The sequence below is a fragment of the Ursus americanus genome, chromosome 2 (assembly GCF_024610735.1).
Source record: "Ursus americanus isolate L20-20 chromosome 2, mUrsAme1.1.p, whole genome shotgun sequence".
NCBI classification, from domain to species: Eukaryota; Metazoa; Chordata; class Mammalia; order Carnivora; family Ursidae; genus Ursus; species Ursus americanus.
In genome coordinates this window covers 29192125-29207036 of record NC_142128.1, presented here as the reverse complement: position 1 = coordinate 29207036, position 14912 = coordinate 29192125, and the positions used below count along the sequence as shown (strand labels likewise).

The window sequence follows — 14912 nt, the reverse complement described above, 5'->3', positions numbered from 1 at the left end:
GTTGGGCCTCAGAGATCTCCCTGCTGCTATTCCACTTATTATAACACCTGACCTAGTGTGTGTCGAGCTCCTGTAGGCTTTTATTTCAGTCTTCTCTTTTCTCAAACTTTCCAGATGAAAATCTTAGCCACTTTAGAAGCAATAAGAGCATGAAAATAACTGGTCTGGGGTTTCACTCTCTGGTTTAGAATTAAGGCTCAAATCTATGTGTTGATGAAATGAAGTGTGGATCTGTAAATATTTTATTTCATTTCAGAGATGAGCCCCACATGACCCGTTATTCCACATCTTAGCTTTTTTTTAAAATTTATTTATATATTTCTGGTAACCTCTACACCCAAAATGGGGCTCAAACCCTGAGATCAAGAGTCATGCACTCCTCGGACTGAGCCACTCAGGTGCCCCCACGTCTAAACTCTTGATTCTGAGATTGTTTTTAACAATGAAATTGATTTCTTTATTTGCTTCCTAGACTCCAGCACAAGCAGGAATCCAGACTCAGCCTCAGACAGCAACTGCCACCCTGTCCTCAGGCTTAGCCCAGACCGTACCTCAGAAGCAAGACACGTTCACGCCCCATGTGCTCAGTCAGCCTCAGCAAGTTAGAAAGGTGAGTGAAGGCTAGTGGGTGACAGGTTGTCGCTGAGGGGTACTGTCGTCTGCCCTGCCAGCCCGCAGGCGTCTATCCGCAGAGCAGTCTCCTCACGGGAAGCTCCTATTTGTTTTTCTGTATGATTGCCCCCCATCGGGTTGGCCTCCGGGCATGTGGCATCAGGCTGCGGATTACCCAGTTATTTGGGGAAGAGAGTTCTTTAATACTGAAAGATAGCTCGTCTTAACAGTTACACCCCTTTCCAAGTAAAAGTTTTAAAAGTATGTTTTTAATCTTCATATGTAGGATTTTCTGGGGTTTAAAATAAATATCTTCTCAAATTAATAATGGGGGGGGCGGTAAGTGCTGTTCCCTGGGAAGAGATATTGAAGATGAAAAAGATACTTTCTGAAAGGTTTACCTTGAGTATGGCCTTTATGTATTGAAGAGTTTGCCATCTTGCAGGTTGAGAGCCAGAAGGCCCGAGTCTGCTTATTCTGGGTTCCCACTTCCTACATGGTTGGCCTGGCGTAAAGTTCACTTACTTTCTCTGAGTGTTATTTTCCTCGTCTTTACAACGGTGATTTTGGTCTAGGGCTCAGTAACTTCTGCCTGTGTTCCCACCAAAAAGTTCTGATGTGATAGCCCCAGAAGTTACCACAATTCCCTCTCATCCAGTAGGTGGAGCTATGTGCACATCTCCTTGTCAGAAAACTCTTAAAGGCTTCAAAAATAGGTCTCACTATTTTATTTTTTTAATTTATTTTTTAGAGGGGGCAGGGGCAGAGGAAGAGGGAGAGACAGAATCTTAAGCAGGCTCCATGCCCAGCGTGGTGCCCGACATGGGCTTTGATCTCGTGACTGACATCATGACCTGAGCTGAAATCTAGAGTTGGACACTTAACCGACTGAACCACCCAGTTGCCCCAGGTCTTACTATTTTAAACCGTGAGATTTATTAGTTCCAGAATTTTAATCTTCAGCATAAAAGAACTTGGCTAATTAGGTGTACCTGTAGACATGGCCCAAGGTGGTTGAACTGTCTGGGCTTAGACCACTTGAGCAACAGACAGAAACAATGCCTGGGGTCATCAGTAGTCACATCAACTCGTGCTGTCTTCTGAAATCTCCTCTGGGAAACGCAATGAGCAAGGAGTTATATTTGCGTATTACTTACTTTGGGCTCAGAATAACATTTTAATGTAGTCATAAGCTTAGCAAAGGTTCAGATGTCAAGACCGTTTGTTTTAGGGAGGAGAGAGAAAAGCACGGTATAGACAGGGTAAATAAGGGCTTATTCACTAAGTCTCAAGATACTAGAATTAGGGTTCTTAATTCCAATTTAAAGGAAGAAATTCTTGTACCAAATATAAGGAAATTCAACTTTTTCAAAGAGGAGTACACTTCTAGAACTCCTCACCCAGAGCAGCTGTGCCGTTTGGAGGGATACAGAGACACACACGTAAATACGCTTTCCCGCTTAAGAAATACATATATATATATTTACAACAGAAATACAGGGGTAACTTCTTCTCTTTCAGAATACATGGTATAAAGTATATTAGATATTTTTACAAGTGAATCAGTCCTGTGAAATACAGTTGCAAAAGCACACTGTGGCCATACATTTGTAAAAGGTCACTAAACCTTTGGCTCATAATGGGGGCCAAACACACACTCGGCAGTTCCACAGGAGGGAATCCTCACCGCTCCTGAAAGAGCAGAAGTTAGCTTCGCGGAAGGGGGCAGACTTTACATGGGGCCTTGCAAGAATTTGGAGAAATGTTCAAGAAACTGGAAAATTGAGTGTGGCCACAGCATGTGTGGGCATTCTGGTAGGCTAGAGAAGGGGCCAGGTGGTAGAAGGTTCGCGGGCCAGCCAGAGAGGAGGGTTTTACCATTAAGGACAGAGGAGCCAGGGAGTGTGGGGACTCGATCAGGTGTGGGTGCCAAGGCTGTAACTGTTGTGGAGGGCTGACAGGGAGGGAGGCTCAGCAAGGAGGCCGTGCTGGTTTTCCAGTGACCAGTAGCAAGGGCCCAGATTAGAACAGCAGAGAACAGAGGCCTGATTCAGGAGGCATTCCAAAACTGTGTGAGCGCTGAGGGGAGAAAGCGGAGGAGACTGACAGCTCCATTTAGCAGAGTTTCAAAAATAAATGGTTAAACCAAGAATTATTTTTCCTCAGAGGCTGGAGGTGGTGGGAGGAAAGGGGAAAGTTTACTTTGGAATAGATTAAATTTGAGATGTCCCAAATTTCTGTTTGTAAGCGTTATAAATGTGGCTGTGGCACTTGGGAGCAAGGCTGGAAAAGAGGGGTGGGTTTGGGGATTACTAGCTTAATCGTGAGCATTAAAGCCACGAGAGTAAACGAGATCACCCTGGTGAAAAAGAGGAGAAATTCAGCTATCACTTAAGAGAAAAATTATACTGAGTAAATGCTGATTCCCAGAAGATGCGGTCCATGCCACCGTCAAAGACAGACCACTGAGTAAAGCGATGATGACACTGGAAAATCGGGGTCGACAGTGGCCTAAGGGCCACGTCTAGCCTGCTCCCCGCTCTCCCCGCCCCCGGTCTCTGGATAAAGTTTTCCTGGAACCCAGTGCCACCCATTTATTTCTGTACTGTCAGGGCTGCCTCTGGGCTACAGCAGCAGAAGGGAGCAGTCATCTCGGAGACCTGCGCCCGGCAAGCCCTACACTGAATACTTGGTGGCTCTTTATCGTAAACACACTGAATGGTAAACATTGGTTTGTTACAGGTTTTCACAACCTCGGCGTCGAACACCGTTCTCCCCTACCCGAGAGCACCCGCTCCAGTGGTCCAGCAGCCCTTTGTTACTAAGACACCCACCAGCGTTCTGCAGTCCAGAAGCGCCCCACTTCCCTCCCTGCAGAATGGGCCTACCACTTCCAATAAGGTAATGCCGTGAGCACGGAGCAGCCGCGACAGGGCGTGCTTCCTGGGGTACAAAAGCATCCCAACAGCCAGCGCTCTCACCTTGGAGTGACTGAGTAGCAGTGTGCATGGGACAAAACAGCCAAACTACTGTGGTGACAGTGGTTCCGGGGCAGCTTAGCTGTTACCACGGTCCAGGTGGCCCTTCCCTCACAAGAGCCCCCCCCCCCCCCCCGTCAGCCGCACGGGTCCTGGGTCCTGAGGCTCACGAGCTGAGGACTGCCATGATGGGTGTCCTGTACTGAGGGCAGAGCCCTGCCTGGCCAGGGCTCAAGGAAGCTCACTGCCCAGACCTGATGTGTGCCTCCCTCTGTTTGCCTCAGCCCGGCTCACCCCCGCCACCCCAGCAGTGTGTCGTCCAGCACTCCCTGTTTGGGAGCCCCGTCCCCAAGACGAAAGACCCTCCCCGCTACGAGGAGGCCATCAAGCAGACGCGCAGCGCCCAGTCCTCCCTTCCAGAAGTAAGTGAGGCCGGTGGCCACGGTCCACGGGCTTACATTTGGGGTGTCATCCTCACACGGAAGCCTTTGTCGAAGATGTACTTGCCGTGACACAAACTTCAGAGCCAGGAGCCTCGTTTGCACTTTAAATGCAATTTTTTTTAATTGAAGTAGGTCAACATACAATATTATATTCATTTCAAGGGTACGACACAGTGATTCGACATTAATAGGCAGTACGGAATGCTCACCAGCGTAAGTGTAGTTCACACGAGTGTAGACCCACACCGTGGGTCCCACACACAGTTACTGCAGGATCACTGAGTGTCCCCTGTGCTGTACGTTACATCCCTGTGGTTTATTTTGTAACCGGACATTTGTACCTCTGCAGCCCCTTCACTTACTGTACCACCCCCACCCCTCGTCCCCTCTGGCAGCCCCCAGTGGTTTGTAATTTTGAGTCGGTTTCTGTTCTGTTGGTTCATTTGTTCTGTTTTTTAGGTTCCAAGTGACATCATTTGCTATTTGTCTTTCTCTGACTTCACTTAGCATAATTCTCTCTTGGTCCATCCCTGTTTCACAAATGGGAAACAGACTCTTTCTTAGAGCTGAGTAATGTGTGTGTGTGTGTGTGTGTGTGTGTGTGTGTGTGTGTGTGTGTGGTACATCTCCTTTATCCCTCCATCTATCAGTGGACATTTGGGCTGCTTCCAGATCGTGGCGAGTGTTAAGTAATGCTGCAGTAAACATAGGGGTGCATATATCTTTTCAGGTGAATATTTCTGCTTTCTTCAAATAAATACCCAGAAGTGGAATTGCTGGATCATGTGGTAGCTCTGTTTTTAATTTTCTGAGGACCCTCCATGCTGTTTTCTGCAGTGGCTGCATCGGTTTGCGTTCCCACCAGCAGTGCACCAGGGTTCCCTTTTCTCCGCTTTCTTGCCTACACTTGTTATCTCTTGTCTTTCTGATGCAGGCCATGCTGACTGGTACAAAGTGCTCTCTGGTGGTTTCGATTTGTAGTTTCCTGATGATGAGTGATGTTGAGCATCTTTTCTAGTCTGTTGGCCATCTGGAGGTCTTCTTTGGAAAAATGTGTATTCTGCTGTTTGGGGATGGAGTATTCTGTATATATCTATTAAGTCTTTCTGGTCTGATGTGTCATTCAGAGCCACTGTTTCCTTATTGATTTTCTGCCTGGATGAGCTATTAGTTGATTTCAGTGGGGTGTTAAAGTCCCCTACTATGACTGTATTACTGTCAGTGTCTCCCGTTAGTCTGTTAATATTTGCTTTATCTATAGATAGATAGATGATAGATAGATAGATATGTATCTGTGCATGTATGTGTAGATATAGATCAGGGGCTCCTGTGTTAGGTGCATAGATATTTGCAGTTGTTATATCCTCTTTTTGGATTGATCCCTTTATCATTATGCAGTGCCCTTCTTTGTCTCTTGTTACAGCCTTTACTTTAAAGTCTGTTTTAATTTTTTTATTGAAACTCAGTTTAGTTAACATACACTCTATTATTAGTTTCAGAGGTAGAATTCAGTCATTCATCAGTTGCATATAACACCCAGTGCTCATTATACCAGAGCCCTCCTTAATGCCCATCAGCCAGTTACCCCACGTCTGTGTAAATATTGCTACATCCGTTCAGTTTGGTTTTTACGTTTGTTTGTTTACTTCCATTTGTATGGAATATCTTTTTCCATCCCTTCACTTTAAGTCTGTATGTGTCTTTAGGTCTGAAGTGAGTCTCTTACACGTGGCATATAGATAGGTCTTATCTTTTTTTATCTGTTTGGTAACCCTATGTCTTTTGACTGGAGCAATTAGTCTGTTTATATTTAGAGTGCTAGGTATGTACTTACTGCCGTTTTTTTAATTGTTTCTGGTTATTTATATATTTCTTTTCATAGTTCTTTTGTTGGGGCGCCTGGGTGGCTCAGTCAATTTAGTGTCTGCCTTCGGCTCAGGTCATGATCCCAGGGTCCTGGGATCGAGCCCCATATCAGGCTCCCTGTTCAGTGGGGAGCCTGCTTCTCCCTCTCCTTCCCGCTCCTGCTCTCTCTCAATATCTCTGTCTCTCTCTCTCTCAAATAAAATCTTTTAGAAGATAATAGTTCTCCTTTTGCTTTCTTTGTGATTAGATGACTTTCTTTGATGTAATGCTTGGATTCCTTTCTCTTTGTTGTGTATCTATTATAGGTTTTTGGTTTGTGGCTACCATGAGGTTCACATGTAATATCCTATGTAGATAGTACTCGATTTTAAGTTGATAGTTGCTTCCGTCAAACACATTGTAGAAGTACTACGTTTTCACTCCCCTTTTTATGTATATGATGTCATATTTTACATCTTTTTTATTTTGTGAATTCCTTAACTAATTACTGTAGATACAACTGATTTTACTACTTTTGTCTTTCAGCCTTCATACTAGTTTTATAAGGTAGTTTTACTACCTTGACTACATGTTTGCTTTTACCAGTGACACTTTTTCCTTTCATAATTTTCTTACTTCTAGTTATGGCCTTTTCTGCTTAAAGAAGTTCCTTTAACATTTCTTGTAAGGCCCCTTTAGTGGTGATGCACTCCTTTGACTTCTGTTGGCCTGGGCAACTCTTTATATTTCCCTCAGTTCTGAATTATAGCCTTGCTGAGTAGAGTATTCTTGGTTGTAGATTTTTTTCCTTTCATCCCTTTGCATACACTATGCCTCTCCCTTCTGGCAAAGTTCCTGCTGAAAACTCACCTCACGGCCTCAGCTTCCCTTGTAAGTAACTAGTTGCCTTTCTCTTGCTGCCTTTAAGAGTCTCTTTAATTTTTTGACATTTTGATTATGATGTGGACATCCTTGGGTTCATCTTGTTTGGGACTCTCTGTGCTTCTTGGACCTGGCTGGCTGTTTCCTTCCTCAGGTTAGGGAAGTTTTCAGCTATTAAGTTTTCTGGCCCTTCCTCTCTTCTGCTTCAGGGACACTTATAATGCAAATGTCCGTACACTTGTTGTCCCAGAGGTCTCTCAACCTATCCTCATTTTTTCTCTTCTTTTTTTCTTTTGGCTGTTCAGTTTCGATGATTCTCACTACGCTGTCTTCCAGATCACTCATCTGTTCTCCTGCATCCTTCAATCTGCTGTTGATTCTCTCTTGTGTATTTTTCAGTTCATTTATTTTATTCTTTAGCTTTGATTGGCTCTTTTTTATATTTTCTGTTTCTTTGTTGAAGTTCTGAGTTCACACAGTCTTCTCCCAGATCCAGGAAGCATCTTTATGACCATTACTTTGAATTCTTTATCAGGTAGATTGCTTATCTCTGTTTCATGTAGTCCTTCTTCTGAGGTTTTGTGTTGTTCTTTCATTTGGAACATATTCCTTGATGTCCTCATTTTGTGTGACTCCGGGTTTGTTTCTGTGTATAGGTAGGCTAGCTACACCTCCTGGTCTTAAAAGTAGTGGCCTTGTGTAGAAGGCATCCTGCGAGGCCCAGGAATGCAGTCCCCGCCGCTCACCGGAACCAGGCGCTCTAGGGCTGTCCTCCGTGTGGCCTGTGTGCACTCTGCTGTTGTGACTGGGCCAGGACTTCTCTGGGTGTGCTGGTGGGCAGGGCAGGCAGCACTAGCGAGATAAGGATAGATGGACAGGGTCAGAGCTGGCTCCCACCAGTATTTACATGCATACACAGATTTCCCACAGAACCCTGCTCTTCCAGCACATGCCCTAAAAAATAAAAAGTAAGTCTCCTCCTATAACCCGGACACTTTCGCAACTGCCGCTTCTGTTGCTGGGGTCTCAGACCAAGTGATAAAATGCACTGGCCCTTGAAGAGTAGAATCTCAGTTCCCTATCACCTTCTGACTCCTGCCCCCCTGATTTTCAAAGCCAGAGGTTCGGGGGTTCATCTGCCCATTGCAGATCCCCAGGGTGGGGAGCCCCCATTGTGGGGCTTGATCCCCTCGCTCCTCCTGGAGGACCTTTACACGCACGGGTGACATGAATCACCATGCCAGAGATATGGCTCCGGACCACATCCCCGCCCCTCCTCCCCTCTCTGTGTGGCCCTTCTTTACAGCTTTAGCCGCGGCGGGGAGATGTTCTGTTAGTCCGCAGGCCATTTTCAGGGTGAGTCGCACTATAGTTAGTTACACACTTGATGTGTCCATGGGAAGTGAGCTCAGGGTCCTCCCACTCTGCCGTTTCCCATGCTTCTCCTGTAAATGCTACTTTAAATCAAAATACCATTCACTGTGAAGACTCCCACACAGTTTTGGCAGCTGTGTAACCTGCAATTCCTGCTTACTCAAACTCAAGGTTTTTCTTTTAACTTCTCTTTGGCAGATGGGTCACGGTGAGGAGAGATGTGGTGACGGCCAGGGCGTGTATTTTATACAGGTTCCTCTTCTCTCTCTTTTTATTCCAGTATGATGAACATACAGTGTGAGATTAGCTTCAGGTGTACAATATGGTGATTCAGTAATTCTATACATTTCTCAGTGCTCATCTCTTTTATCTATTTCCCCCATCCCCCCACCCACCTCCCCTCTGGCAACCACCCGTTCTCTGGATTTAGGAGTCTGGTTTCTTTCATTGTCTCTTTTTTCTTTGTTTTGTTTCTTAAATTCCACATAGGAGTGAAATCGTTTGGTATTTGTCTTTCTCTGACTGACTTATTTCACTTAGCATTATATCCTCGGTGTCCATCCATGTTCTTGCAAATGGCAAGAGGTCATTCTTTTTTTATGGCTGAGTACTACTCCACTGTGTATAGACACCACATCTTCTTTATCCAGTCATCTATTTGGTGGTCACTGGGGCTGCTTCCACAGTCTGGCTGTTGTAGGTAATGCTGCAGCAAACAGCGGGGTGCATGGCTCTTTTCAAATTGGTGTTTCTGTTTTCTTTGCATAAATACCCAGTACTGAGATTACTGGGTCATAAGGTAATTCTGTTAATTTTTTGAGGAACCCCATACTGTTTCCCACAGTGGCAACAGCAGTTTACATTCCCACCCACAGGGCACAATGGTTGCTTTTGCTCCACATCCTCATCAACACTTGTTATTCCTTGTGTTTGTGATTTTAGCCGTTCTCAGGGGCGTGAGGCGATCTCTCCTTGTCGTTTGATTTGCAGTTCCCAGATGAGTGATGTGGAGCACCTCTTCATGTGTCTGTTGGCCATCTGTGTGTCTTCTTTGGAGAAACTGGGTTTTTTTTGGTATTGAGTTGTGTAAGTTCTTTATATATTTTGGGTATTAGCCTCTTATCAGATGTATCATTTGCAAATATCTTCTCCCCTTCAGTAGGTTGCCTCTGTTTTATTGATGGTTTCTTTTGCTGTGCAGGAGATTTTATCCTGGTGTAGCCCCAAGAGTTTCATTTTGCTTTTGTTTCCCTTGCCAGAGGAGATATATGTTCAAAAAATGTTTCATGGCTGATAACCAAGAAATTATTGCCTATGTTTTCTTCTAGGACTTTCATGGTTTCAGGTGTCATATTTAGGTCCTTCATCGTTTTGAGTTTGTTTCTGTGCGTGGTGTAAAAAAGGCAATCAGTTTCATTCTTTGCATGTAGCTGTCCGGTTTCCCCAGCACCGTGTGTTGAAGAGATGGTGTTTTCTCCATTGTATAGTCTCGCTTCCTTTGTCATAGATTAACTGGCCATAGAAGAATGGGTTTATTTCTGGACTCTATTCTGTTCCGTTGATCTATGTGTGTCTATTTCTGCCAGTCTAATACTGTTCGATTACTACAGCTTTGTATCTTGAAAACAGGGATTGTGACACCTCCAACTTCGTTCTTCTTTCTCAAGATTGCTTCAGCCCTTCAGGGTCTTTTATGGTTCCATACAAATTTTAGGATTGTTTGTTCTAGTTCTGTGGAAATGTTGTTGGTATTTTCATAGAGATTGCATTAAATCTGTAGATTGTTTTGGGTAGTGTGAACATTTCCACAGTATTAGTTCTTCCAATCCATAAGCACGGACTGTCTTTCCACTTGTCTATGTCATCTTTAATTTCTTCATCAGTGTTTCATAGTTTTCAGACTACAGGTCAAGTTTTTTCCTAGGTATTTTACTCACAGTTGTAAATGGGATTGTTTTCTTAATCTCTCTTCCTGCTACTCCATTATTAATGTATAGAAATGCAATAGGTTTCTATATATTAACTTTGTATCCTGTGACTTTACTGAATTTACTATCAGTTCTAGTAGTTTTTTGGTGGGAATATTTAGTGTTTTTTATATATGGTATCATGTCATCTGCAAATAGAAGTTTTACTTCTTCCTTTCCAGTTTGGATACCTTTTATTTCTTTTTGTTGTGTGATTACTGTAGCAAAGAAATTAAATTATATTTAAATATAAAAACTCCCAAAGTCCAGGACCAGAGTTTTTATATTACTTAATTTCTTTGCTAGTAATCAGTCTGTTTTGATTTTCTATTTCTTCCTGATTCACTTTGGGAAAGTGATCTGTTTCTAGGAATTTATCCATTTCTCCTAGGTTTTCCAACTTGTTGGCATACGATTTGTCACAGTATTTTCTTACTCTTTTGTATTTCTGTGGTGTTGGTTATTTTTTGAGTCCTCCTTTTTTGATGAGTTTATCTAAAGGTTTATCAATTTTGTAGGCATTTTCAGAGAAACAGCTCCTGGTTTCATTGCCTTATCTATTCCATTGTGGTTATTTTTAGTCTCTATTTCATTTATTTCTGCTCTGATCTTTATTAGTTCTTTCTACTGGTTTTGGGCTTTGTTTGTTCTTTTTCTAGCTCTTTTAGGCTTATGACTAAGTTGTTTGAGCTTTTGCTGCATCCCAAAGATTTTGAACCATTAAGTTTTCATTTCCAGTTGTCTCTGTTCAGTTTCCTCTTGGATTTGTTGATTGACCCATTCATTGTTTAGCGACATGTTAACCACCACGTACAGGTGTTCTTTCCAGACTTTTTTCTTGTGATTAATTTTTAGTTTCATGCCATTGTAGTTCGAAAAGATGCATGATAGGATTTCAGTCTTATTGAGACTTCTATTCTGGAGAATGTTCCACTTCTACTTGAAAAGAATGTGTATTCTGCTGTTTTTGAATGAAACGGTTTGAATATATGTTAGGTTCATCTGGTCGAAGGTGTCATTCAAAGCCACTATTTCCTTGTGTTCTGTCTGGATGATCTCTCCATTGACGTAAGTGGGGTATGAAAGTCCCCTGGTATTCTGGACCACTGTCCATTTCTTCCTCTCTGTTATGTGTGTAGGTGCTCCCATGTTGGCTGTGTAGCTATTTACAATTGTGATATCCTCTTATTTGATTGTTCCCGTTATCATTATGTAGTGGCCTTTGTCTTAAAGTCTGTTTTGTCCGATAGAGTAAGTATTACTCTGCCAACTTCGTTTTATTACTCTGCCAACTTCGTTTTCACTTCCATTTGCATGACAAATGTTTTCCATCCCTTCAGTCTCAACCTGCACGTACGTGTCTTTAGGTCTGAAGATGGTCTCCTGTAGGCAGCATATAGATGGATGTTGCTTTTTTTTATCCATTCAGTCACCCTGTGTCTTTTGATTGGAACATTGTCCATTTACATTCAAACTAATTGTTGATGGGTGTGTACTTATTGCCATTTTGTTACTTGTTTTATGGTGGTTTTGTAGTTCTTCTGTGTTCCTTTCCTGTCTTGCCTTCTTCCCTTGTGGTTTGATGTCTTTCTTGAGTGATGTACTTGGATTCCTTTCTCTTTCTTTTTTGCCTGTTACCGGTTTTTGATTTCTGATTACAGTTAAGTTGATGGATAACATCCTATGCATATAGCAAATATACATTGAGTTGATGGTCGTTTAAGTTTGCACCCATTCTAAAGGCACTAAATTTTTACTCCTCCCCCCTGCACATTGGATGTATACAATATCATACCTTCCATCCTTTTGTGAATCCCTCGGCTGATTTTTATAGGCGTAACGGAGTTACTGCTCTTGTGCTTCAACCCTCATACTGGGTTTTATATGATTAATCTACTTTTATTATGTACCTGTGAAATTTTGTCCTTCTCTCATTTTCTTCCTCCTGATGACGGCCTTTTCTTTCCAAAGGAAACCCTTTAATGTTTCTTGTGAAGCTGGTTTTGTGGTGATGAAGTCCTTCACGTTTTGTCTGGGAAACTCTTCTCCTCCCTTCTATTCTGAACGATATCCTTGCTGGGTAGAGTATTCTTGGAGGTTTTTTCCTTTAGCATTTGGAATATATCATACCACTCCCTTCTGCCCTGCATGGTTTATGCTGAAAAATAAGCTGATAGGGGGTTTCCTTTGCGTATAGCTGTCTTCTCTTGGTAAAAAGCAGTGATAGAGAATTTTGAAAGCACCATTTTAATGACTGTGTGCCTTAGTGTAGACCTTCTTGGGTTCATCTTTGGGGCTCACTGTCCTAGATCTGTATCTGTTTCCTTCCCCAGATTAAGGAAGTTTTTAGCCCCCTTTTCTCTCTTCTGGGATCCTGATAATGTCAATATTGTTAGGCTTACTGGTGTTGCTGAGTTCCCTTAAGCTATTCTCATTTCTTAGTACTTTTTGTTCAGCTTGGTTGCTTTCCATTACTCTGTCTTCCAGCTGACTGCGCCTTCTGCTTCCTCTAATCAATGATTGATTCCCTCTTGTAGCCTTTTAATTTCATTTATTGAGTTCTTCATCTCTGGTTCTTTTTTGTATTTGGGGATACATTCCTCATTTTGTCTAAATCTCTGTTTCTGTGTACGAGGAAAGTCAGCTCCGTCTCCTGCTCTTGAGAGCAGTGGCCTCATGAAGAGGAGGTCCTGTAGTAGCGTGTGTCCTGCTTCAGGGTGGTCTCTGACGGGGGGTTGCGTGCACCCTACTGTTGTGGCTGAGCCTTCCATCCAGCTGGCTGCACTGGCCCACTTTGCCTGTTGTGGCCGGTTTGGTCTCTGTGCTGTTAAGGGGCCAGACTGGGCTGCCTTGGGCTTATAGTTGGATGAGACCAGATCCCTGCCTGGTCTCCAAGAGCCTTTTATTGGTGGGCGGGGCCAGCAGTCAGATCAGCTATCTGCCCCAAGCCCACTATGGGGCTGCAGTAGGATTGGTGTATGTGGTTATCTTCCCCTCTGCCCAGGGCGGGAGTCACTTTGGAGTGGAGCCAGCCCCTGCAAGGGCTGCTTAAAGTAGGGCAGGTTGGATGGTGTGAATGCCCAGGAGAAGGCGGAGCAGGGTGTGGTGTTAGCGAGGTAGGTGGCGGGTGTTTGCCCTGGTTCCTACAAGTGTCGGGTGTCTAGGCTCAGGCAGAGGAAGAAGAGTGCCCACCCGATCTTTAACTCTTGCCCAAGTTTCCCAAAGATCACTGCCTCTCCAGCCCCTGCTTAGTAAGTAAATCTTCCCTTCTACCAGGTGCTTTTCAAACTGCTGGTTCTATCTCGGTGGGGGTGTTTGGCTGGGTCTTTAAGGATGGGGACTTAGTTTCCTGTTGCCATCCAGCTCTCCCAGAGCTAAGCCCCATTGGTTTTCAAAGCTTCCAGTTCAGCTCCCCCATGGCTGAGTGCCTGATGGGGGTCCTCTCCCTTCTCGAAGTTTGTGGTATCGCTCTCATTTGTGGCTAGTCTCGCCGTCCCTACCGCATCTGTGCCTCTCCTGCTCTTTTCCATGTAGCCTCCTCTCTACAATTAACCGTGGAAAGTCTGCTGTACCAGTGTCCGGTCACTCTCCTAGCTGTACTGGTATGGCTGTTATCTCGGTGTGTCTGTGGGACGAGGTGAGCTTAGGGTCTGCCTTCACCACCACCTTCCCAGAAGTTCTCCACAGGTCCCTCTTTTCTAAAGCCACCTTTTGTCAGGGTGGCATGAAACTGGCTTTGCACCCAGCTGGCCATCAAGGCTGCTTGGCCCCTACACCTGCCTCGTCCTGCTGCATCTCACTCATCCCCAGCACCCACCACTCCAGCAGGCCAGCTCCTGCAAGCAGCTTTGCTAGTATATTCAACAAATGCTCTTTGAAGGAGACAGACCCGTGGTCCTCCTGACTTCATGCGTACTAACACACAAGGTGCGCAAGGTGCTTCCCTGTCCTCTGAGCCTGCTCCCTCTGCCAAGGGATGGGAACACAGTTCCTGTCTGGAAGGGCGTCTAGCCGATGGCAGGCGCCCAACAAATAGCCTTGTCGCCTTACCCTAAACCTTTCTCCTGGCCTCCCTACCCACCTCAACTAAGACTCGGGTAAGTTTCCAGAAAGAACCCCTGCCTCACAGAGGATGCAGCAGGGGAACCTCATCCCACTCTGGGGGCGCCGAAAGGAGAGGACGAGACAGAGCAGGTCAGAGTAAGACTGTTTAGTCCTCACAGCCCATAGCAGGGCCCTCAGCCCAGCTGTGCTGTGCCTTTGGCTCCCACGTTCCAGGAGGTGGCCAGCCCCAGCCAGTCCCCTCAACCAGGGACTGAGTGGTCACCCTGACCTACCTGGTTGCTTGGTGAGCGGCCGCGGCAGTTGCTCCGTACCTGGCGGCAGCGTCCAGTTTGGCTAGGGCTGCAGGGGTGTTCAGGGCGGGCGGCCTCCCTGAGGGAGTATACAGTTGCCCCGTGCTTCGCACCAGAGGAACGTAACTTCGGTAGTTGTAAAAGGTTTCTTCAGTTCCATCCTTAGCAGGGGCCCTTCTCTGTGAGGGAAAAACCAAATTTCAGAAGTAGTTGTAAACATTTACACAAAGAATAGGAACAAATGGTGCTGACCTGACTGGCCTCCCCATTGGTGCATTAAGAAGGGACATCTGCTCTCCTCTGAGGGGAACAGGGATGAAGTGAATTGCAAAGAGTGAAAACTGCAATTTTTAAGAGAATTAATAGGAAGCATTCATCCTTCCTAACATGGTTCTCATGTGGAGGTTAATATATACTAGTCACTTGATACATGTAATAACAGCATAGAATGATTAC

At 44.7% G+C, this 14912-nt stretch overlaps 1 protein-coding gene and 1 long non-coding RNA gene across 11 annotated transcripts in view; one reads left to right on the top strand and one right to left on the bottom strand.

Moving 5' to 3' along the window:
* The window catches only part of MRTFB (myocardin related transcription factor B), a 263944-nt gene that overhangs the window by 237115 nt on the left and 11917 nt on the right, over positions 1-14912 (top strand). For all 10 annotated transcript variants that reach the window (XR_015727978.1, XM_045776055.2, XM_087870349.1 and 7 more), the window contains 3 exons: positions 473-610; positions 3355-3513; positions 3875-4012. Coding sequence is in view for 9 of the 10 variants with exons in the window: in XM_045776055.2 (XP_045632011.2) it covers positions 473-610; positions 3355-3513; positions 3875-4012 (435 nt within the window). In the remaining variant the exon portion in view is untranslated. The remainder of the gene's footprint in view (positions 1-472; positions 611-3354; positions 3514-3874; positions 4013-14912) is intronic.
* The window catches only part of LOC148110534 (uncharacterized), a 46849-nt gene continuing 36359 nt past the window's right edge, over positions 4423-14912 (bottom strand). Inside the window, exons 3-4 of the long non-coding RNA XR_015727985.1 lie at positions 14439-14635; positions 4423-7612 (exon numbers count right to left, since the gene is read on the bottom strand). This is a non-coding gene — a long non-coding RNA (uncharacterized LOC148110534). The remainder of the gene's footprint in view (positions 7613-14438; positions 14636-14912) is intronic.